At 34.5% G+C, this 21,983-nt stretch overlaps 1 protein-coding gene across 1 annotated transcript; it reads right to left on the minus strand.

The window, feature by feature from the left end:
• Positions 1-9,614: 9,614 nt before the first annotated feature.
• LOC136846317 (mediator of RNA polymerase II transcription subunit 19-like) lies at positions 9,615-21,209 on the minus strand. Its single transcript, XM_067117118.1, has 3 exons — positions 21,153-21,209; positions 12,757-12,895; positions 9,615-9,823 (listed from the first exon to the last, which is right to left on the minus strand). The coding sequence occupies exons 1-3, from the start codon at positions 21,207-21,209 to the stop codon at positions 9,615-9,617; spliced, it is 405 nt and encodes a 134-aa protein (XP_066973219.1).
• Positions 21,210-21,983: the final 774 nt, after the last annotated feature.

Raw genomic sequence — 21,983 nt, forward strand, 5'->3', positions numbered from 1 at the left:
TTCATCAACATTCGCAAATTCTTGTATCTAGAATCGACTTACAAAAGGGGCTGCAAAAAAAAAAAATATACAATTTTCACTAACATTCCCAAGTATCTAGTGTCTAGAATCGACTTACAAAGGAGCTCCAAAAACTCTTACAATTTTCAGGAACATTCCCAAAATCTTTTGTCTAGAATCGACTCACAAAGGAGCTAAAAAAAAAAAAAACTCTTACAATTTTCATCAACATTCCATAGTATCTTGTGTCTAGAATCGACTTACAAAGTAGCTTAAAAAAATCCAATTTCCACCAGTATTCATAACATCTTGCATCTAGAATCGACTTACAAAAGGAGCTCAAAAAAACATAATTTTCATCAACATTCCGAATATCTTGCGTCTAGAATCGACTTCCGAAGAAGCACAAAAAAAAAAAAAAATTCACCAACATTCCCAGCATCTTAGCCAAGAATAGAGTTATAAAGGGTCTAAAAAAATACAATTTTCACATATTCCCAACATTTTGTGTCTAGAATCGACATACAAAGGAGCTCCAAAACAAAAAACTTACAATTTTCACCAACAATCCCAACATCTTGTGTCTAGAATCGAATTACAAAGGTCTTCCAAAAAACTTACAATTTTTCAACAACATTCAAAACATCTTGTGTCTAGAATCGAACTTACAAAGGAGCTCAAAAAACTTATAATTTTCATCATCATTCGCAAAATCTTGTATCTAGGATCGACTTACAAAGGAGTTTAGAAAAACTTACAATTTTCATCAACATTCCCAACATCTTGTGTCTACAATAGACTTACAAAGAAGCTAAAAAAACTTACAGTTTTCATCAGCATTCCCAGCATCTTGTATCTAGAATCGACTCACAAAGGAGCTAAAAAAAACTTACACTTTTCATCAACATTCCCGACATCTTGTATCTAAAATCGACCTCCAAGACGCCACACACATGTCACTCCCCATCCAGGCGCTGGGACCGAGAATGTACATATATTTCGGCGAAGTTCTGATGCAAATGCGGATTTCGAAAGCACTGGCGAGAAGGACAACTGACGTAAAGTCTCGTCCACGCCACAAAACTTTGTCGGCAAACTTTGTCGGCAAATAGTTTGCAAACTGTTTGCAAAACACGTCGGTTAACTTCAAGATGCGCATGCATATTTGATCTACTCCTCCTGCGTGAAGTTACTCATAGGCGAATGACATCATGCACGGTCGGAGAGACAGAAAAAGGAAATTGAATTTTCATATTTGGAAATGATAAGTTATAAGTAAGAAGCAAATACTTTGTGGAGGAGAGGAAAAGAGACCACGGAGAGGGAGAAAGCTCCAACAATGCAGGAGGTCTAGTTGGGACGTAATGTCTCTAGAAGATGTGATGATATATATATATATATATATATATATATATATATATATATATATATATTTATATATATATATATATATATATATATATATATATATATATATATATTTATATATATATATATATATATATATATATATATATTTATATAAAATATTTATAAAAATATATATATATATATATATATATATATATATATATATATATATATATATATATATATATATATATTTATATATATATATATATATATATATATATATATATATTTATATATATATATATATATATATATATATATATATATATATATATATATATGTATATATATATATATAGATATATATATATATATATATATATATATATATATATATATATATATAGGACTTCAACAATCAGGTCCTTCCTGAAATCCTTGACAATTGTGAATCAGGGTAAATCTCAGCCCTAGGAGAGCTGTTAATCAGCTCAGTGGTCTGGTAAAAGTAAGGTATACTTAACTTTTAAACTAGCAACCAACATATACCGACGTCTCAAGTGCCTCCTATATATCGTTATTTAAAATATCGCTTACAAATTTCCTTCGTAACCCCTCGTGGCCGTCATGGGGTCTTCGTTCACTGTAGAGCGGGTTAAATGGTCAGTAGGTATGTCATTTATATAGAAAATACAAGCTAATCAGTACTTATATACTGCCATTAACTAATTAATCTACCAACGAGAGAATAATTACAGCTTGCCTTCACTCAGAAAACTTATGGAACGAAGACTCCTCATATTAAGTATCTTCCAGCAGCCGTCCCACTCCCAAACAGCCAGCAAGAATTATTGGCCAACGAGGGGGAAACAATTTCCCTTGAATGCAAACACAAGCGTATCCCAGCAAAATCATACATATTCGGTTGAACTCGGAGAGGAAAAACTCCGGCAAAACTGCCATCATCATAAGACGGCAATCAAGCGAATTAATGGAAATGCCAATGATCTACATTTCTTTATGAATGGCCAAAGGGGAAGGGAGACGCCGTCATTGTAGTGTCCCCTTCGACGCCATTGTCTCTCTCGATGGCATTTTCTGCAAAGAGTCCTCCTCTCTCTCTCTCTCTCTCTCTCTCTCTCTCTCTCTCTCTCTCTCTCTCTCTCCTGGTACCGATATGATTGCCCATTCATTTCCTCGATAATTGTACGTGATTTTCCTGTTGTCCTTTAATTTCCCGTCGTCTTATAATCTGTTTAGGTTATTTATTATTGAATAATGTTCCGCTCGTGCATTCGGTAATTGTTCATTTAATGACTGAGTGGTCATGGCTGTGGAAATTAAGACTGGTTATTAATTGTTAATTTTCTGTTTGGATTAATATATTTGCTGTCATATGTTCTGCTCAAGGTTTTTTTTTTGACAAAAAATTGTATATCTATGCATGACAGTTGCGTGTGTTTAGAAAGGTCATTTGGAATTTATTTTTCATTAATACTTTTAGTATTAATTTATAAACCAGATTCATAACAGCAAATTCTTGGCTACATAAAACAAGTATAAAATGAGCCTAAGTTTCTTCGGTGCAATCGAGTTTTCTGTACAGCCGCTACAACGTATAATCAATACCACCGAAAATAGATCTATCTTTCGGTGGTCTCGGTATACTGTATGAGCCGCGGCCCATGAAACTTTAACCACGGCCTGGTGGTAGCCTATCCTATATCATTGCCAGACGCACGATTATGGCTAACTTCAACCTTAAATAAGATAAACACTACGGATGCTAGAGGGCTGCAATTTAGTATGTTTGATGATTGCAGCCCTCTAGCCTCAGTAGTTTTTAAGATCTGAGGACGGACAGAAAAAGTGCGGACAGAAAAAAGTGCGGACGGACAGCTGTACAAAACCGGCACAATAATTTTTTTTTTATAGAAAACTAAAAGGTACCTTTGATGATCTACTACAACTCATATACAACGCATAGCCTAAGCTAAGGCCTGCAGCTGGAGGTCTGAAACACAAGCATATATACCCCACTCAGGTTCTTATTCATATGAGTCTCATCTATAGGTTGTTCTTTACCCCTATACCTCTTATCGTTAATAGAGGTAGCTCAAGAAATGATACGAAATTTTGAAGTGGGGTCGCAGCCCCCATGACCTTGTCATCCCTACTGTAACCCTCTGCAGTTGACTAATTACTAAGTACTTAATTCACTGCCTAAATTAGCATAGTCACAATGGGTTCTAACAGAACATGATCGCACGGGATTCGAACTCTGTTCTACGTGCTAGTGAGACATACGAGCTCGGGATGAGTAAGTCCTCGGTATGGGCTGGACGACGGCAAATCTAAATTTGCAGTTAATTACCCACAAGACATCTTTGTTATTCACAGAAATAAATACACGGACATACTTCGTGTTTAATAAAGTAGGATACGATAGTTTTGTTGATTTTACTTTATTTTTTGATATTTAGAATATTTTGTCTTTTCCTGCTCTGTGGAGACTTGCGTTTTTAAAATAATAGTCATTATTACTATTATTATTATTATTATTATTATTATTATTATTTATTATTATTATTATTATTATTATTATTATTATTATTATTATTATTTTACTTCTTTATAATTTCTCTTTTCCAGTTCTGAGGAACTTGCTCTGAATAGATAAATCAACAAATAAATAACAACAATAATGGAGATACAAATCCACAATTATGTATGGGTACATATATTTAAAAATTAATCTCTGCAGATTTCTCGACAACTCTCTGTAGAGATTCATTTTCAAATATATGTAAACCTACAAAACTGTGGATTTATTTCTCCATTTCAAGACTCATAAAGCTGTAAGTTTTATTTTAATAATAATAATAATATAATAATAATAATAATAATAATAATAATAATAATAATAATAATAATAATAATAATAATAAGTGGATGTTACTTTCACAGGTTTTGTACCCATACATAACTGTGGGTTTGACTCTCCATTTCAAGACTCGTGCTACTATAAGTATTTTTATTTTTAATAATAATAATAATAATAATAATAATAATAATAATAATAATAATAATAACAATAACTGGGAGTTACTTTCACATAAAATCTGCCTTGATCCAATTTATAGTTCTACAGAAATCAAGACTCATGCTATTATCAGTATTTTTAATAATAATAATAATAATAACAACATAATAATAATAATAATAATAATAATAATAATAATAATAATAATAATAATAATAATAACTGGGTGTTACTTTCAGAAAATCTGCCTTGGTCCAATTTATAGTTCTACAGAAAATGAAGATTCATGCTGCTATAAGTATTTTTTAATAATAATAATAATAATAATAATAATAATAATAATAATAATAATAATAATAATAATAATAATAATAATAACTAGGTGTTACTTTCACAGAAAACCTGCCTTGATCCAATTTATAGTTCCACAAAATCCCCATAATTTTCTCCACGTCTGTCAACGTCCAGTAACGAGGACAGGCTATAACGACATTGTAGTGAGAGAAAGGTATGAAACAAAGAAAGAAAGAATATTCTGCACTCAGCCTGCGACAGTAATTAGGGTGTAATTAGCTTCTGAATTCATAAAACTGCAGATTCTTTCGCTTACCTTACCGGACCGTCAGAGAGACAGATAGTATGGAGTTAATGAGACAATGTCTACTAATAACAACGGAAAAAATATTTTTTAAAGTGAATAATAGCTAGATAGTTTCTATTAATGATCTCCAAATATCCCCATTAATATTCCCTAAGCAATAGAAAATAATTCCTTTAATGATATTCAAATAACACCCAAACATGATTGAATAAATAATATCCAGTAACTCCTAATTAAAAAATTACGAATAATCCTAAAAAAATCCATAAATAATCCCCATGTAATAAAAATAATAATTTCCAAATAATCCCTCAAATAGTTTCCATGTAATCCAGAACCATAAGTCATGTAAGTAATTTCAAAATAATCCCCCCAAAAAATTTCAAATAAAATTTCAAATAATCTACAGAAATCCCGCATAAATAATCCCCAAGTATTAACAATTAATATCAAAATAATCATATAAATAATTCCCAAATAATCCCCAAGCATAATTCACATAGATAATCTGCAAATAATCCCAGTAAAAATTTCAAGTAATTCCCGTAGAAAATCTTCATAAATAAACCCTACACAGTGCAAAGCCTTTTCAGACTCCTATAGCCTTACATACTTCAAGAGGCGAATTTATAATCCCCTTTGCCGTTTCTCATTATATTAACCTTTTTTAGTTTTCTGCAAAAGAAAACTATTGTGCCGGCTTTGTCTATCCGTCCGCCCTCAGATCTTAAAAACTACTGAGGCAATAGGCTGCAAATTGGTATGTTGATCATCCACACTCCAATCATCAAGCATACTAAATTGCAGCCCTCTAGCCTCATTAGTTTTTATTTCATTTAAGGTTAAAGTTAGCCATAATCGTACTTCTGGCAGCGCTATAGGTACCAACAACACAGGTCACCACCGGACCATAGCTGAGTTTCATAGGCCGCGGCTAAGAGTTCTGTGGGGCGTGGCTGAAAGTTTCATGCAGCATTACACGCTGAACAGAAAACTTGATTGCACCCAAGAAACTTCGGCGCATTTTTTACTTGTTTTTTTTTTTTTATTGAAAACAGAGTTTTATTGGATGTCAATAAGATATTACTGAGAAGAGTAAATTATTAAAAACCTCATTTACAAAGTAAAATATTTTCTTACAGATTAAGAGTAGCAGAGGCTATATTCAGTAATTGATTCACATATTTATTTGAGTGATTGGTAAGCTGAATAATCAAGATTATATAAGCTGAATAATTAAGACTGTATTCTTTCACAACAGCCAGAATTATCGACAGAGAATGTTCAGTGAAGAGCTGTCGAATGCTTCTCTTAACATTTTATCGTAATAATCCTTCTCTCTCTCTCTCTCTCTCTCTCTCTCTCTCTCTCTCTCTCTCTCTCTCTCTCTCTCCTTACACATCAAAGAAAAACAGAGCTGATATCCATTTCTGCCTCTCCACTACGGAAACGCAAAGACGTTAAAAAAACAGGAAAAAAAAAAAGTTATTACTTTGAGCGGCTGAAGTGCTTCCTGGCTTTCCATTGTATTGCAGATCAATTTTTAGGGTATTCATGAAAGCAAAAATTCCCGAACTAATTGCTGCTTAGTTCTCTCTCTCTCTCTCTCTCTCTCTCTCTCTCTCTCTCTCTCTCTCTCTCTCTCTTTTTGAAAGCACTCGGCCGGGGGAGCCTTTGAAGATCTAAACACTACGCGTGTCCTCATCTCGTTCACAATAAACGATCATTAACATCAAACAGGAGCCAATTATTGACGCCTCGGGTTTCAGCATAACATTATTCATCGGCCTTTTCGCCGAAATAAACCCGACGGGGGGCGGAGAAGAGGGAAATGAACATGACATGATACTCGTCCCCTTTGATATGGAGCACTGATCCCTTCCCCTCTCTTTCTGCTAGTCTTCTGTCGCACGGATGGTATTCATTGCTTACAGATATGATTCAGGTGCATAGGTTTAAGGTAAGTGACGCTTGGTGGTTGTTTGTGAGTTGATGTAGGTATCAAAAGGTAGATACGGGGAGATGGATGCCTGAATATCCCATAAAAGGATTGTCTAATTGATTTACTAGATCATGCCACAGAACGTTTGTATTCTGCACTTATACGCAAAGCACGCAGTTGGCAATCACTTTACGAAGTAAAATTTTAGATTTTTGTAATTTTCTTAATTTTCTCCGAGTACTCCGCAGTGTGTGTGATCTACAAAATTTTCGAAATAACTTCCTGACCCTTGTGATTTTTTATATAAATTTTCAAGCAACTAAAGTGTTACATTTGAAACTGATGTTTTCAAACAACTGCTTCATTTTAAACAAAAATTAACTAAAGTATCATGACGGACCAGGATAAAATGCACGAAATAACGAGATATAGAAAATGGAAGACAACCAAACGATTTTATAGTTCCGTGAAAAGCTTAAGTCCCTTCACGGACGCGTTTGGCCAAAAATATTCACTTTCAATTTGACCATTTTGCATATATCAGTGTATATCTTCACTTCAGCGAGGAATAAAGTCATCTTGGGGGAGGGGAGGTAGCAGGTGGAGGTGGGAAGGGGGTGGGAGAATTTTGCGCAAATGCTGCGTAGCTACCGATAACTGAATTTAAGCTCTTCTTGAAGGAAGGAGAAAAATTGTTCTTGGAAAATTCTTGTCACCCTCAACAGTGATTTCTCATTTGGTATTTGCGTACAGAGTGTGATATACGATTCCTGAAGTTATACCTAAAATTTGATAAACATCAAGTGATGTATATACAGTATATATAATAATATATATATATATATATATATATATATATATATATATATATATATATATATATTTATATAATATATATATACATATATAGATATATAATTATAAATACACACACACATATATATATATATATATATATATATATATTATATTTATATTTATATATAGTATTTCATATATATATATATTTATAATTATCAAAAACTTACAAACAAGGAAAATTCTAAAGAGATGTGCAGACAGAATAAGTGCAGATCTTGATCTTTTCTTCTAAATTTGAGAAATTTGTGATATGTGATATATATATATATATATATATATATATATATATATATATGTGTGTGTGTGTGTGTGTGTGTGTGTGTGTATGTAATTGTATATTCCAATAGCTATGAAGCGCTTATCAGTTACTATTTTATCTTGGGTATACCTTACTCACAAGGTAGTGAATAGGATATTGAACGACATTTGTAGTTTAACACACACACACACACACACACACACACACACATATATATATATATATATATATATATATATATATATATATATATATATATACAGGGTTATACAGAGGTTATCACAAATTTCCTGAATTTAGAAGAAAGTTTAAAATCTGCACTTACTGTGTCTGAACAACTCTTTAGAGTTTTCTTTGATTGTAAGTTTCTGATAATTCTGCAACTCTTGGTGAAATACTCTAACCCGCATAGCGATGTTTAACTTTAAATGCTCGTAACAAAGTTGCTATTTATGCTAGAGCTTTAAATTTGTTCCGCTCCTTTAGGAGAAGTGTAGTACTTTACGATGGGGCATTTGAAAAGTCAAACCCAACTAAGCTAGTTAAAGTAGAGAGAAAACGAAAAATTGATGAAAAATGCAAATTGTACTTCAGCTATGACTACCCTCCCACCCCTTCCCTCAACCCCGCCCCCCAACACATAAAAGACTTATTTAGCTTTTTAATTTTCCTTCCTACCCGCCAACAAAAGAAGTATTTAGCGTTTTTAATTTTCCTTGGTGTTTTGTGTAGAAGAATAAATCAATTTAACTGCAGAATTTTGACCAAGAGAAGTAAAATGAGTAGGAAAACAGACAGCTCTCTCTCTCTCTCTCTCTCTCTCTCTCTCTCTCTCTCTCTCTCTCTCTCTCTCTCTCTCTCTCTCTCTCTCTTTGTGTGTGTTTGAGTGTTTTAATTGTATATTTTGCTAGTAAATGAATTTTCGTATGGATTACGTATACCAGTAACATATACTTGGATTATCACTCACTAATGCACCCTCAAACATACAAACGCACGCACACATATGTAATATGAGGCGGGGAGGGCGGGTGGGGGCGGGGGGAGGCCCGGTGGCGAAGGAGAGCTCTGAAAAAAGATCAAATGTTTGGAATCGTCTGGTATGTCATGAGTTCCAGTTCCTGTTTATACTTTTTTCCCACTTTACATGAATAATTTGCTGGCCAAACACAAGCTTGATTTGTTGGTATAAGGTATGCTGGCCTTATGCCAACACTATGCCAACATTACCCTTTGCGTAGTGTTTGCTCGTGAGTGGGTGGGTAAGGAGGAGAAGTAACCCAGGTGCCTAGTGTGGATCTCTTGACTCGGGACAGCCAAAGTCGACCACAATGCACGCCCTCACATGCTCATAAATAAACACTTGCACACACACACAAACACACTCACGCACACGCACACACGCACGCACGCACAACCAAAACAAATAGCCTCCTTGAGCTCAGCCAGTCTTCTCATTTACACTTAAGCGAGGCAGGCGTTGATCCTTCGCAGGGCGAATTTGAAAAGCAATTAGTTTCCGATGCGCTCAGTCATGAAGTCGAGTTTCAATGAGTTAGCGTCGCTGCTGCTTCTCCTGCTGTTGCTGCTGCTGCTGCTGGTGCTGCACATCACAAGGCCGGTATGCAATTAGACGAATCAGCCCATAATTAGACGGAGGAACTTCCAGTCCAAAGCTTTGAGTACGGCCCAGGACGGTCCACGGCGTTGCCGTTGCTTGAATCCTCGGGATTTGACGACGTAAGAGACCCTTTCGACGTTTCACTAAAGTGGATTTTGGTTTGGTTTTAGATATGGCCCAGTCTTAGCCAAAATGGCTTTTATAGTGCCTTTTTTATGCTTCCGGGTAAATATAAATATTTAGGGAAGGTGTGCATAAATAAGCATGTGGAACTCTACATTCTGAATGTCAGGTTGCAACACTGAGGGATTTACTACTACTGCTACTACTACTACTACTACTACTACTACTACTACTACTACTACTAATAATAATAATAATAATAATAATAGTTCTTTTTTTCACTGGTTCCTAATAGCCTAATAGTTGATTTTTTTTTTTTTTTTTGCCCTGGGTCCTACGACTACCAGAACAGTTTCTCTAGCTGTACGTTTTTCGGCTCAAAGTTCTGAATGCGAACCAGGAAAGCGAATTCAGTTCTGTTTTCCTCAATAGAAAAAAAAAAGACCGAGGAAAAATTAATGAAAAAATAAAGGATTTGTATTCAATGCATCCGAATTCTAATCCCCTGTCCTGCCCCCCCTAACCCCCCCACCCCCGTCCTATTCTAAGATGGGCAAACAAGCTGAATAGAAGACGACCAGTCCGGGAGCATTCTCACAAAGGCAGAAAATTGATTTTCTTTTGCCTGTTTTGTGTCTTTTTTCTTCTTCTTCTTCTTCGCGTCTGGGTTTCTATAGTCAACGAAGAAAAAAGCGGGAAATGGGGGAGGCTAAGAGACAAAGAGGGTCAAAGAGACAATGAAGGAGAGAGAGAGAGAGAGAGAGAGAAGAGAGAGCCCGCGAGAGGCTGCAGTGGGAACTCTGAGCTGCCTTTGTGCCTTCTCTGTGTATCCATCCCGGAAGATATGAGAAGAAGAAGAAGAAGAAGAAGAAGAAGAAGAAGAAGAAGAAGAAGAAGAAGAAGGGGAAAATGGGAAAGAGACACAAAACAGTCAACAGCGTTAGAAGAAAAAATCTTCCGTTTCGGCAAAAAATTGTTTGTTGTAAAGTTTTTACTTAATTTTTTGTTGCGAATCACTGTTGTTTTTACTTAATTTTTTTGTTGCGAATTACTGTTGTTTTTACTTAATTTTTTGTTTGCTTGTGTCTTTGTTCCTGAAATTCTCAAGTGTACTATTGAAACCACCGCTGAAAAACGTCCCGGCGTCCCTCGATCGGCGTCCCTTTCCGGGACAGCCCCAGGGCGATAAAGCAAGGGCTATCAGCTGATCGTTCGTATGATTCAAAACTACGTGGGAATAATGGTTTGGGTGGGAGGAGAGGGAGCCTGTCCGTGGAAATGGCCCAGAAACTAATAATAATGAATCGCTTTTAATGGCTTTCAGCTTGGCTGGTCCCGTCACACGAGAGAGAGAGAGAGAGAGAGAGAGAGAGAGAGAGAGAGAGAGACTCTGAATGGCTGGTCGTTAACTGCTAATCCACATCCCCCATCTTCTTGCAACGTCTGCGATTATCCCATTTAGTTTTATGATTGAATGCATGGCTTGGAAGGGGCGGTATCAGGTAATGTCGCGGTTGTCTAGGTGGTAAATGTCTTTGAGTTATTATTATTATTATTATTATTATTATTATTATTATTATTATTATTATTATTATTATTATTATTATTATTATTATTATTATTATTATTATTATCCCCGCCGACTGAGTTATACTTCTGGGAAGATTTGTCTGATATTATTATTATTATTATTATTATTATTATTATTATTATTATTATTATTATTATTATTATTATTATTATTATTATTATTATTATTATGTCCGTCGACTGAGTTATACTTCTGGGAAGATTTGTCTGATATTATTATTTTTATTATTGTTAAGTTTCTTCCCTTTTCTGCATTATTAATACTTTTTACTATTTTCAACATCGCACGTTACTGCCAGAACTTAGTTAGAAAGGTACTCCACAGTCCCTTAATTATTTGATATAAATATTTATAGTATATCCTCCCAAGCTCAGATATAAAAAAATGGACAAAATTGTCTATAACAGGATAAGGATACCTCCATAAATATTGTCTTTAAAATAAATTTCAGACTGATCTCACTTTTCAGTTTCATATCCTATCTGCCTCAAAGCAATGGGTTATCTTGAATATGGCCGATTATATAACTTGCATATTCCGATTTCCTTCGTTTTCCAAGATATTGTAACATGAAGCAGGATGCTGTTTGTGGCTCTTTGCCGAATTGAAAAGAATATCAAAGACTGATCTGAAGCAAGTGTTTCAACATTCGCGAAATTGTTAAATGTGGCATTTGCCTCTGATGACTATTCTAAATTCCACAAGATTTTCACTGGAGGTTTCTAATTTATTCAGGAATACTGACATTTGAGTCTAATTTTATAATAAAAAAGGCAGTACTTGTGCGTGTAGCTGACCCCGAATACGTCATGCAACTCTACATACAAGATCCTTGACCTTCGCGTAATAATAGTTATAAATTTTTACCATGTATTATTTTTACAGATAAAAATGACTTTTACAGATTAATTTTTTGTGTGAGTGACTTTTAACCTTTAGTATTAAAATCCTGTATTTTGTTTAGTGACTGAACGTCAGCCTGCCTTTGTTTTATGTTATTATTGATAAAAAAATTTTTTTGCCAAAGCTGTGCATTTGGTATGCAATACTTCTAAATAAAAGCAGCTCTTTTATTTAGGGGAAAGGGGAAAAGATATGTCACGTCTACAAAGAAAAAGTGAAAACTGCGTTGTAATCATTGTTACTGTAGCGATTGTTTTCATTTTTATTGTTATCACAATATTAGGAACAACACCAAAAACATTGATAATAATTATAATATGGACGACGGTATTCAGAATATAACACGAAAACATGTAAACCGTTAAAAAGGCATGCCAATTAAGGAGCTGATAAAAATCTTTGTTTGTTCATCTCTCAAAATACTTAAAGGAAACACACTCATTTCATGTAAACACTCACGCTTTCCTACTTCTTCTTCTTTCTTCTTCTTCTTCTTCTTCTTCTTCTTCTTCTTCTTCTTCTTCTTCTTCTTCTTCATCTTCTTCTTCTTCTTCTTCTTCTTCTTCTTCTTCTTTATGATAATCACCTTATCAAAAAGCTGTTTGTAAGGGACGGGGAAATTTCATGACATTACTTCATTTTAAACTGGAAGAGCGAGAAAATGTCCAGTTTTTCTTCGATTAAAATGACATTTCGCTGTCATGTAAAATACAATTTTAATACCTTCTGTCTGTATCTGCTGTAATGGAGATAACAAGAGAAGGAATGAAAGAATAAATTAAAGCGATATTATTATTATTATTATTATTATTATTATTATTATTATTATTATTATATTATTCAATCTCAGTCATCCTGTTCGAATGGGCTTTATTAATAGCGTGGGGGTTCCGGGTTGCGTTCTGCCTCCTTAGGAGTCCATCACTTTTCTCACTATGTTGGCTGTTTCTAATAGCACGCTCTTCTGCATGGGTCCTGGAGCTAATTATTATTATTATTATTATTATTATTATTATTATTATTATTATTATTATTATTATTATTTTCATAAGATGAGCCCTATTCATATGGAACAAGCCGACAGGGGCCACTGACTTGAAATTCAAGCTTCCAAAGAATATGGTGCTCATCAGGAAGTGAGGGAAAATAACAATATAGCAATAAGAATAATGTAGTCACTGGAAAATATGGTTAAAAATTGTCATTATTAAATGAAACAGGAAAATCCTTACTATAGTAGTTGATTAAGTTTATTATAAAGCAAATAAATACACATTAGTTTGTAATACATTATTTCAATCAGTTGTTACACAAAGGTGAAGAAAATGATTACAATCCCCACCGGTTGTACGGTGGTGTGAGCATATTTAAGTAAACAGCCAAAAATGAAAGTGTTCATGAGTCTTCAAGCATTACTGAACAATTCATCACTTGCCTTTTATGCAAGGAAAAATGAGCTTCAATAAGATATCAGTATTAAAATCTTACATCAAAGTTTCACAGAGTTTAGCCTCTGATGGAGGAAAAACACGGACGATGTTGTCAACAAGGAGAAACGTGAATGCAAATCAGAGAGAGAGGCTTCCGCGTCCTAAAATGCCCCGGGCTTTGTGCCTGTCACGCTCGCCTTTAAAGGCTAAAAGGCTTAAAATGACCTGACAAAAGCTCCTTGCCCTCGGCTCATGTTAATTCAGCAACTCTGCAAACTGCTGCTGCCGCCTGATGCCCCATTAGAATTTGGGCGAGTTTATGGAAGTCTTTTTTTTTTTTTTTAAGGCAGAATTCCGGATTACTGCCACACCTTCTTCCTCGGTTCTGGGTTAGGGTGAAATCTGCCGTAAATTTGGAAAGGGGAGTGACTAGGTTTCATTCCAGGGTCCAGGAAGTGGCTTTAATGTCCCTCCTGTTTTTCCCTGACCTTAGATTTTTCTGTTAGAAAACTTTGTGGATGTATTGTGAATTGATTAAAGACTGCCTCCAGTTTTCCGACCTTTCCTGATTTATACCTGCATTTTTAGAAGGTTATTTTTTGTTCCTAGATTTCAAGGTATATGAAAGAGCTCTATTGTTATCCTTAGTTTTTACATTTTATTCAGTTTTGTTTGAATGTGATTGCAGAAAAATTGAAGGTTGATTAAAGGGTATAAATCCTTTGACAATCAAGCGTTTCATTTTTAAATTCTTGGATAACCAGATGAAGAGACATTCATCAATGCTTGTCAATATCACCCTGAACTGGATGACAACGGAGATGCTTTCCAAGTTCAAATTTGCATTACATTTGAAAATTTTTATGTCGATTTTTAGTAAATTTTGAAATGATGTTTGGCTTTAAAACTACGGGAAATCCAGCTGTAAATTAATGCAATTACGAAATAAGCATAAATTCGATCCCGTTAAAAACAAGTAAAAAATGCGCCAAATTTTCTTCGGCGCAATCCAGTTTTTTGTACAGCCGCTACAGCGTATAATCAAGGCCACCGAAAATAGATCTATCTTTTGGTGGTCTCGGTATAATGCTGTATGAGCCGCGGCCCCTGAATCTTTAACCACGGCCCGGTGGTGGCCTCTCCTGTAGCGGTACCAGAAGCACGATTATGGCGAAATTTAACCTTAAAAAAAAATAAAATCTACTGAGGATAGAGGGCTGCAATTTGGTATTTTTGATGATTGGAGGGTGGATGATCTACATACCAATTTGCAGCCCTCTAGCTTCAGTAGTTTTTAAGATCTGAGGGCGTACAGAAAAGGTGCGGACAGAAAAAAATGCGGACGGACAGACAAAGCCGGCACAATGGTTTTCATTTACAGAAAACTAAAAATTGTCTTCTCACAAACCCGCATTGCGAAAAACTTCAAAATGAAAGGATCTGACTTTGGATAAATCCGAGACCCACTAAGATCATTCACACATGTGACTTACTGTAGAAATATCTGCGTAAATTTCATTTTCACGATCATTTTATAAACTTAAAAAAATACCAGCACCACAGTCACTAATATCATTAAATAATTCTCTCCCTTCCATTTCGAATATGCTGTGGGTTGTGGGTGGGGGTAGGGTGTGGTGGGGATCGATACCCTTAACCCCCTCCCCTTCCTTAGATACAGGATGAAGGCTGAGCAAAATTTTAAAGAGCCTGCCTTGATAAAAAAAAAGTCGTTACTGAAACTTGCAATAATCCTTAAGGGCCTGATGTTGGCGATAATTGGTCACAAAGATTTCCTCGTTAAACCGTAGGGAGCTGGTGAGTTAGAAAGTTTATAAAGGCCAAAGAGCCAGGCACCTTAATAAGCCTATGGAAAGAAAGCCTTGTTGCTTAATAAATTGCTTTAGGCTGAGGCACCTAACTCCCCAGCTCTATTTAGGCACAGGCAGATGGAAAGTGGCTGATAGGCTTTGATAAGGAATCGTGATTAATTCCCCTAAGGCTAATTAGCATATAGATAGAATATCATTCTATTAATCTATTGAGGTGAAAATAAAGTTTTAATAGGTTTCTGTTGTATCTTAAGCGACTGAGAGAGAGAGAGAATGGGGGCGGCGGGCTGGAAATATTCAATAGCGGAATCTGGCAGCTTTTGTATTATGACTTATTTTCTTTGATTAATTAATTTTGGGTTTTTGTCGTAACTTTTTCCGTGTCTGGCTCTGATATATTCTGTATTTTGATTTACTATCTCCCTATTTCCGGGTTTTGATCCTGACATATTGACAATAATTAATATGAATATCGTTTTCTTAGTAATACACGCATTCATAACGTCATACAGTTACTTGTATTTTGAGCATTATTTTCCTCTAATATAATTATCATGTTATTTCAAAATTTTTATATGGTACCAAATAAGGATGAGGAACTAATATAAGTGGATTTTCGTATGAAATTTATGTACCCGTGCCAATTTTTATTCCCTGATCACAATAATATTAAGATTTCTTTTAAGAAGTGGAATTAAAAAAAAAAATATTAGGTACTGCCTCAGTACAATAGCGAATCTAACATAAACATTAAAATCAAGGGTATGTGGCAAATCAGACAAATTACTAAGCTAAGGAACTGAATTTTATTAAATAAGACACAAAAAGGTGTATTGATATTAAAACTTTAAGATGGCCGTTTGAGAATTCTTTTTCAAAACTTACTTTATGAAACTTTTCAAGGGAATTTTGGTCAAGACTCATTCAGTAGATTCGAAATCAAAAACTAGTATACACTGATTAAAATGTCGTTAAGTCCAGTTTTTATAGAAATCCCAGCACTGAAATTTTAATTAAAAAGTATGATCGTCCATTGATATGGATACGTTACAAATCAGTACATCCGAAATCAAAGACTAGTTTGCATTCAGTATACACTGATTAAAATGTCGTTAGGTCCAGTTTTTATAGAAACCCCAGCACTGAAATTTTAATTAAAAAGTGTGATCGACCATTGGTATGGATACGTTGAAGAAATTAACTCTGAGGAAAGCATAGGACTCGATCCAGACGAAAAGTGGAACAATGGTGCCAAGGTAACTGGCAATTTTCCACACGTCTTAATTACAGCTCAAAGAAAGGGGAACCTAGACAATCGTCTGCCTTGTGAATGGTCCATTACCAGGGCAGGTAAACCAAGGCAATTAGCCACTGAACATCCTTCTCTCTCTCTCTCTCTCTCTCTCTCTCTCTCTCTCTCTCTCTCTCTCTCTCTCTCTGTTCCCATCTTGCGTCTCTGATCTTCTTCGTTGGGCCAGTTATGAACAAGGATACTCCTAGGGACCTCAGTCCAGTGAACCCCATCCCCCCCGTTCCCCTACTCTCCACACACACACGCACACACATACACGCACACACACACTCACATACACACTCACACACACACTGCGTTTTCAGGCACGGCTGCACTCTAATTCCTTGGACCAAGAGTAAACAGAGCAATTCAGTGCCCATGGCTGCACAAACATCCCCGCATGGAAATGAATTGGGTATTTAGGGTGGCCCTCAGTGCCGGTAGATTGTGGGGCAATTATCTAGTTAAAGGTCGGAGGGCTGCTCTTTAGTGCCCAGATGAGCATGTGCTGCCTTCCTTCAAGGGTTCTTAGTGTGTTTGTATATATATATATATATATATATATATATATATATATATATATATATATATATATATGTATATACAGTATATACTGTATATATCTATACATGTATATATTTACATATATATACTATATATATATATATATATATATATATATATATATATATATATATATATATATATATATATATATATATATATATTTATATATATATATATATATATATATATATATATATATATATATATATATATATATATATATATATACATACAGTATATATCTATGTGTGTGAGTATGTGTTGAAAGTAGGTGATTCCAGGACTTTGCAGTTACAAGGAAGGACGCTTGTCACGACCAAGAAGAATCGTTGCTATACGATACACATATGTCGCTGTGTGTGTGTGTGTGTGTGTGTGCGCGCGCGTGTGGGCTGGCGTTGCTATGGCTAGAGTTATACTGTAGCTATTTGGCTTCTCCAGCCATAAATTATGAGAGGATGGTTTCCTTTTAACAGATGTTGTTGGGTAGACTAACTGGTGATTAAATTCATGTGTGCATGCATATGTACTCACAGACACACACTGTATATGTAATGGGTCTTTTAACATCATATGTATATATATAATTTATATATATATGCAAATATATATATGATGTTAAAAGACTCATTGCCTTTCCTTAACCTCAGCAAGGTCGACTGGTGGGTGGCAGGCCTAGATTGAACCGCGAACTTTTTATACGAGAACCCAGCGCTCCGCCAATGCGCTACGGCAGTATGTTTATGTATGCATGTGTATGTCTTTGGGGGTTTCGTAATATAGCGTCCACAGAATCGACTGTATACAAATCCATTCTCTCTCTCTCTCTGTGAGTGACAGCAGTATCCAAAATATATTTTCATCTCCAACAAGATGATAAATTCTGATTATATAAGTTATCAAGAATGGAACTCTCTCTCTCTCTCTCTCTCTCTCTCTCTCTCTCTCTCAGTCATCAAGAAACAATATATCATCAGAGATATAATGCCATTCTGATTCGAAATCGCCCAAACCAGCAGTGTCTCTCTCTCTCTCTCTCTCTCTCTCTCTCTCTCTCTCTCTCTCTCTCTCTGCAGTAGTGCACAATAACCACTAGCGTCGTTCTGCAAATTTGCATAGAAATGCTATGCGGTGTTCTTTCTCTTCTGTAAACTCTCTCGCGACACTTTTTTTTTTTTGTGTGTGTTTTACCCCTTTGCCAACTTAGGATTGCTTAATCAGAGTACACGAGAGCGAAAAACAGCTACGAACCTCAAGGGAACTGGGAGGTGGAGACTTCTGCTTGTCTCTCGGACTTCGTAACTGCTTTCGCTGATGCTATCTGGGAGAAGAAGAAGAAGAAGAAGAGAGAAGAGAGACGAAGAGAAAGGTACAGAAAGAAAGAACGGTCGTCTCGTCTTGTGTTGCGACAATTTGAATTTTTTTTCCCTCGGTTGAAGAATGTTTATCTGGGTATTTGCTTTTTTTTTGGTGGATTTAAGAAATCACTGGGGGATTTTTTCTCTTGGTTTTTTAATTAAAAAATAAGCTGAAGAGTTTAATAGTATATATATATATATATATATATATATATATATGTGTGTGTGTGTGTGTGTGTGTGTATGTATGTATGCATATATATATATATATATATATATATATATATATATATATATATATATATATATATATATATATATATATATATATTAATAGTTTTCCATAAAGCGACCATATCAACTATAACTGATTTGCTCCAAAAAGTGATAAAAACCTATAAACTTCCATTTTATAAGGCACAGAACATTTCATAAAACGGGATGAGATTGCAAGCCCTGCACCCCCTTCTTTATGAACTTGCACAAAAACAAAAGTTCCCAAAACATGTCAGTGTCTGGATTTCATTCTGTAATTTGAAAACTACTGGTGTTAGAGGGCTGCAAACTGGTATGAAGATCATATACCCTCCAATCATCAAACGTACCAAATTGCATCCCTCTAGCCTCGGTAGTTTTTATTTTATTGAAGGCTAAAGTTAGCCATGATCTTGCGTCTGGCACCGCTATGGGTGCCAACATTACAGGGTTAAAGTTTCATGCGCCATGGCTGAGGGTTTCATACCTCTTTATACACTGTGTAGAATATTCAATTGCGCCGAAGAAACCTCGGCGCATTTTTTACTTGTTTTTGTTCTATTTCACTCATAAAAAAATATAAAGCAGTAATTTCTGAGAATTTAATTTCCTACTTGCTTTAGTTTCTTGTTTGGAGACTTTAGTCTGGTTATGACAAAAGCTTAGATGACTGTCTGTCATCCGGACTTGTCAGTATTTGCAATAGAATGTTATATTTATGAAAATATGAAAATATAATGAAAATGATGGTAACATTGCAATAACAAAGCAGCTTTGTTAACACTGCAAAAACAATATCATCAGAAATAATAATGATAGTAATAATAATAATACTATTTTCCTAACACGACCATCACAAACAATAGCAGCAGGAGTATAATAATAGTAATAATAATAATAATAATAATAATAATAATAATAATAATAAAGTAATCATAATAATAATCAGAACCTCCAATAATAATAATAATAATAATAATAATAATAATAATAATAATAATAATAATAATAATTTTAACAAACTAGAATACCCAGGATGATTTTCGTGTAATGCTTCAACAATATCTCTTCCTTAACATACGAAGCAATGAATTAGAATTTATTTACATTCGCAGGCGTCGGATGAGCAAATGGCTCAGAATAACACACGGGAATGGTCCCTAAAAACATGGAAACAAATTCGGTTTTACCTGCGGGTAAATATTTGGCGAATAAATCTGCGCATTTTCTGTCCTCTTTTTCTGAAATAATGTTCTCTGTTGTAAAAAAAAAAATCTATATTTTATTTTTCGTTCTATATTTTATATCACTCGATCAAGCTGGGCATATGGGAAATGAATTCAGTTTTATACGCGAGCTTGATTGTCCATAAAATTGTTTTTCTTTTCTGTATAGTTTTTATGGATTAACGCGAGCGGTTTTATTTTGTGGAATAGTCTTTTTATTATTTGTGTTCTGTCAGCGAACTTGTAATGTTTGGTCCACTGTTTTGGAGTGATGTGTCCTGTCTTCCGATATTTGGTATTCCATATCGTATATCTGAATAAGATGTTTTGTGCTCTATATATTTATTTTGATAAATATAAGGTTTAATATATATATATATATATATATATATATATATATATATATATATGTATATATATATATATATATATATATATATATATATATATATAAATATATATATATATATATATATATATATATATATATATATATATATATATATATATATATATATATATATAAATATATATATATATATATATATATATATATATATATATATATATATATATATATATATATATATATATATATATATATATATATATAAACACATATTTATTTAACTCACTGATAAGCGTCACATTCCTCATCTCGGATTCTCTTTATCAAAGCAATAAACGATGATAAATCCCTTGCAGAGAGATATAAATTTCGTTTTACTCTGTAACTCACATTCCTGCACTAGTATTACTGCAATGGATTCCCTTTATCCAATTACCAAACGGCATTATAGTGCCTTCAGTTACAAAAATTGGCCTAGCATAGAAAATATATGAAATCGCATCCTTATTTATGATAATATAATAATATCCTGGACATTTTGTACCCGTGTGATCTGGCGTTCGTCATCAATGCATTTATATTTATCATCTTCATGGTCCATGATCGTTAGTGGATATAATTATCATTATCATTTTTATGTCTTGTGTTTATTTGTGAATATTGTCTATATTTAGTGGCAAGTCACAGGCGGCCTCGACTTATTCCTGGGGTTTTACTGTAATCATTTTTTTTTGAGGGAATCGCTATCAGTAAGTTGTTAATTAGTGTTTAAAATATTGTCAATGCCAGTAATAATAAAATACTTCCCCACAGACAATGAGAGAGAGAGAGAGAGAGAGAGAGAGAGAGAGAGAGAGAGAGAGAGAGAATAGAATCTATAATCGTGTAAATGGCCTCGTTTTTTTTGTATCGCCGAATTTTGAATAAAGGATTTGCGTTTTCAGAAAAACATCAGAGAGAGAGAGAGAGAGAGAGAGAGAGAGAGAGAGAGAGAGAGAGAGAGAGAGAGAGAATTTTATCTAAGACATTAGACTATACGCAAAAAAAAAAAAAGCAAGAAGAGCAGTGTATACAAGACTAAACAGGAGCCCCTCTGTTCCCTTGGGAATAGAGAAGCTCAACGAGTCGGGAGAAGCAGAGAGCCGTTACAAAGGCCAATTCCCGTATGCGCTACTACTACTACTACTACTACTACTACTAATAGTACTACTACTACTGCTACAGGGAGGGAAGGATGGGTAGATAAAGGGGGACTTTTGTTATGGATAAAGGAAGTGGAAAGGGAGGAAAGGGGGCCGAAGGGAGGGGCGATATAATAACAATATGGCAGGAGAAGAATAGAACGGATGGGGAAGTGCATGAGTGTCTGGGGAAC

The sequence above is a fragment of the Macrobrachium rosenbergii genome, chromosome 15 (assembly GCF_040412425.1).
Source record: "Macrobrachium rosenbergii isolate ZJJX-2024 chromosome 15, ASM4041242v1, whole genome shotgun sequence".
Lineage (NCBI taxonomy): Eukaryota > Metazoa > Arthropoda > Malacostraca > Decapoda > Palaemonidae > Macrobrachium > Macrobrachium rosenbergii.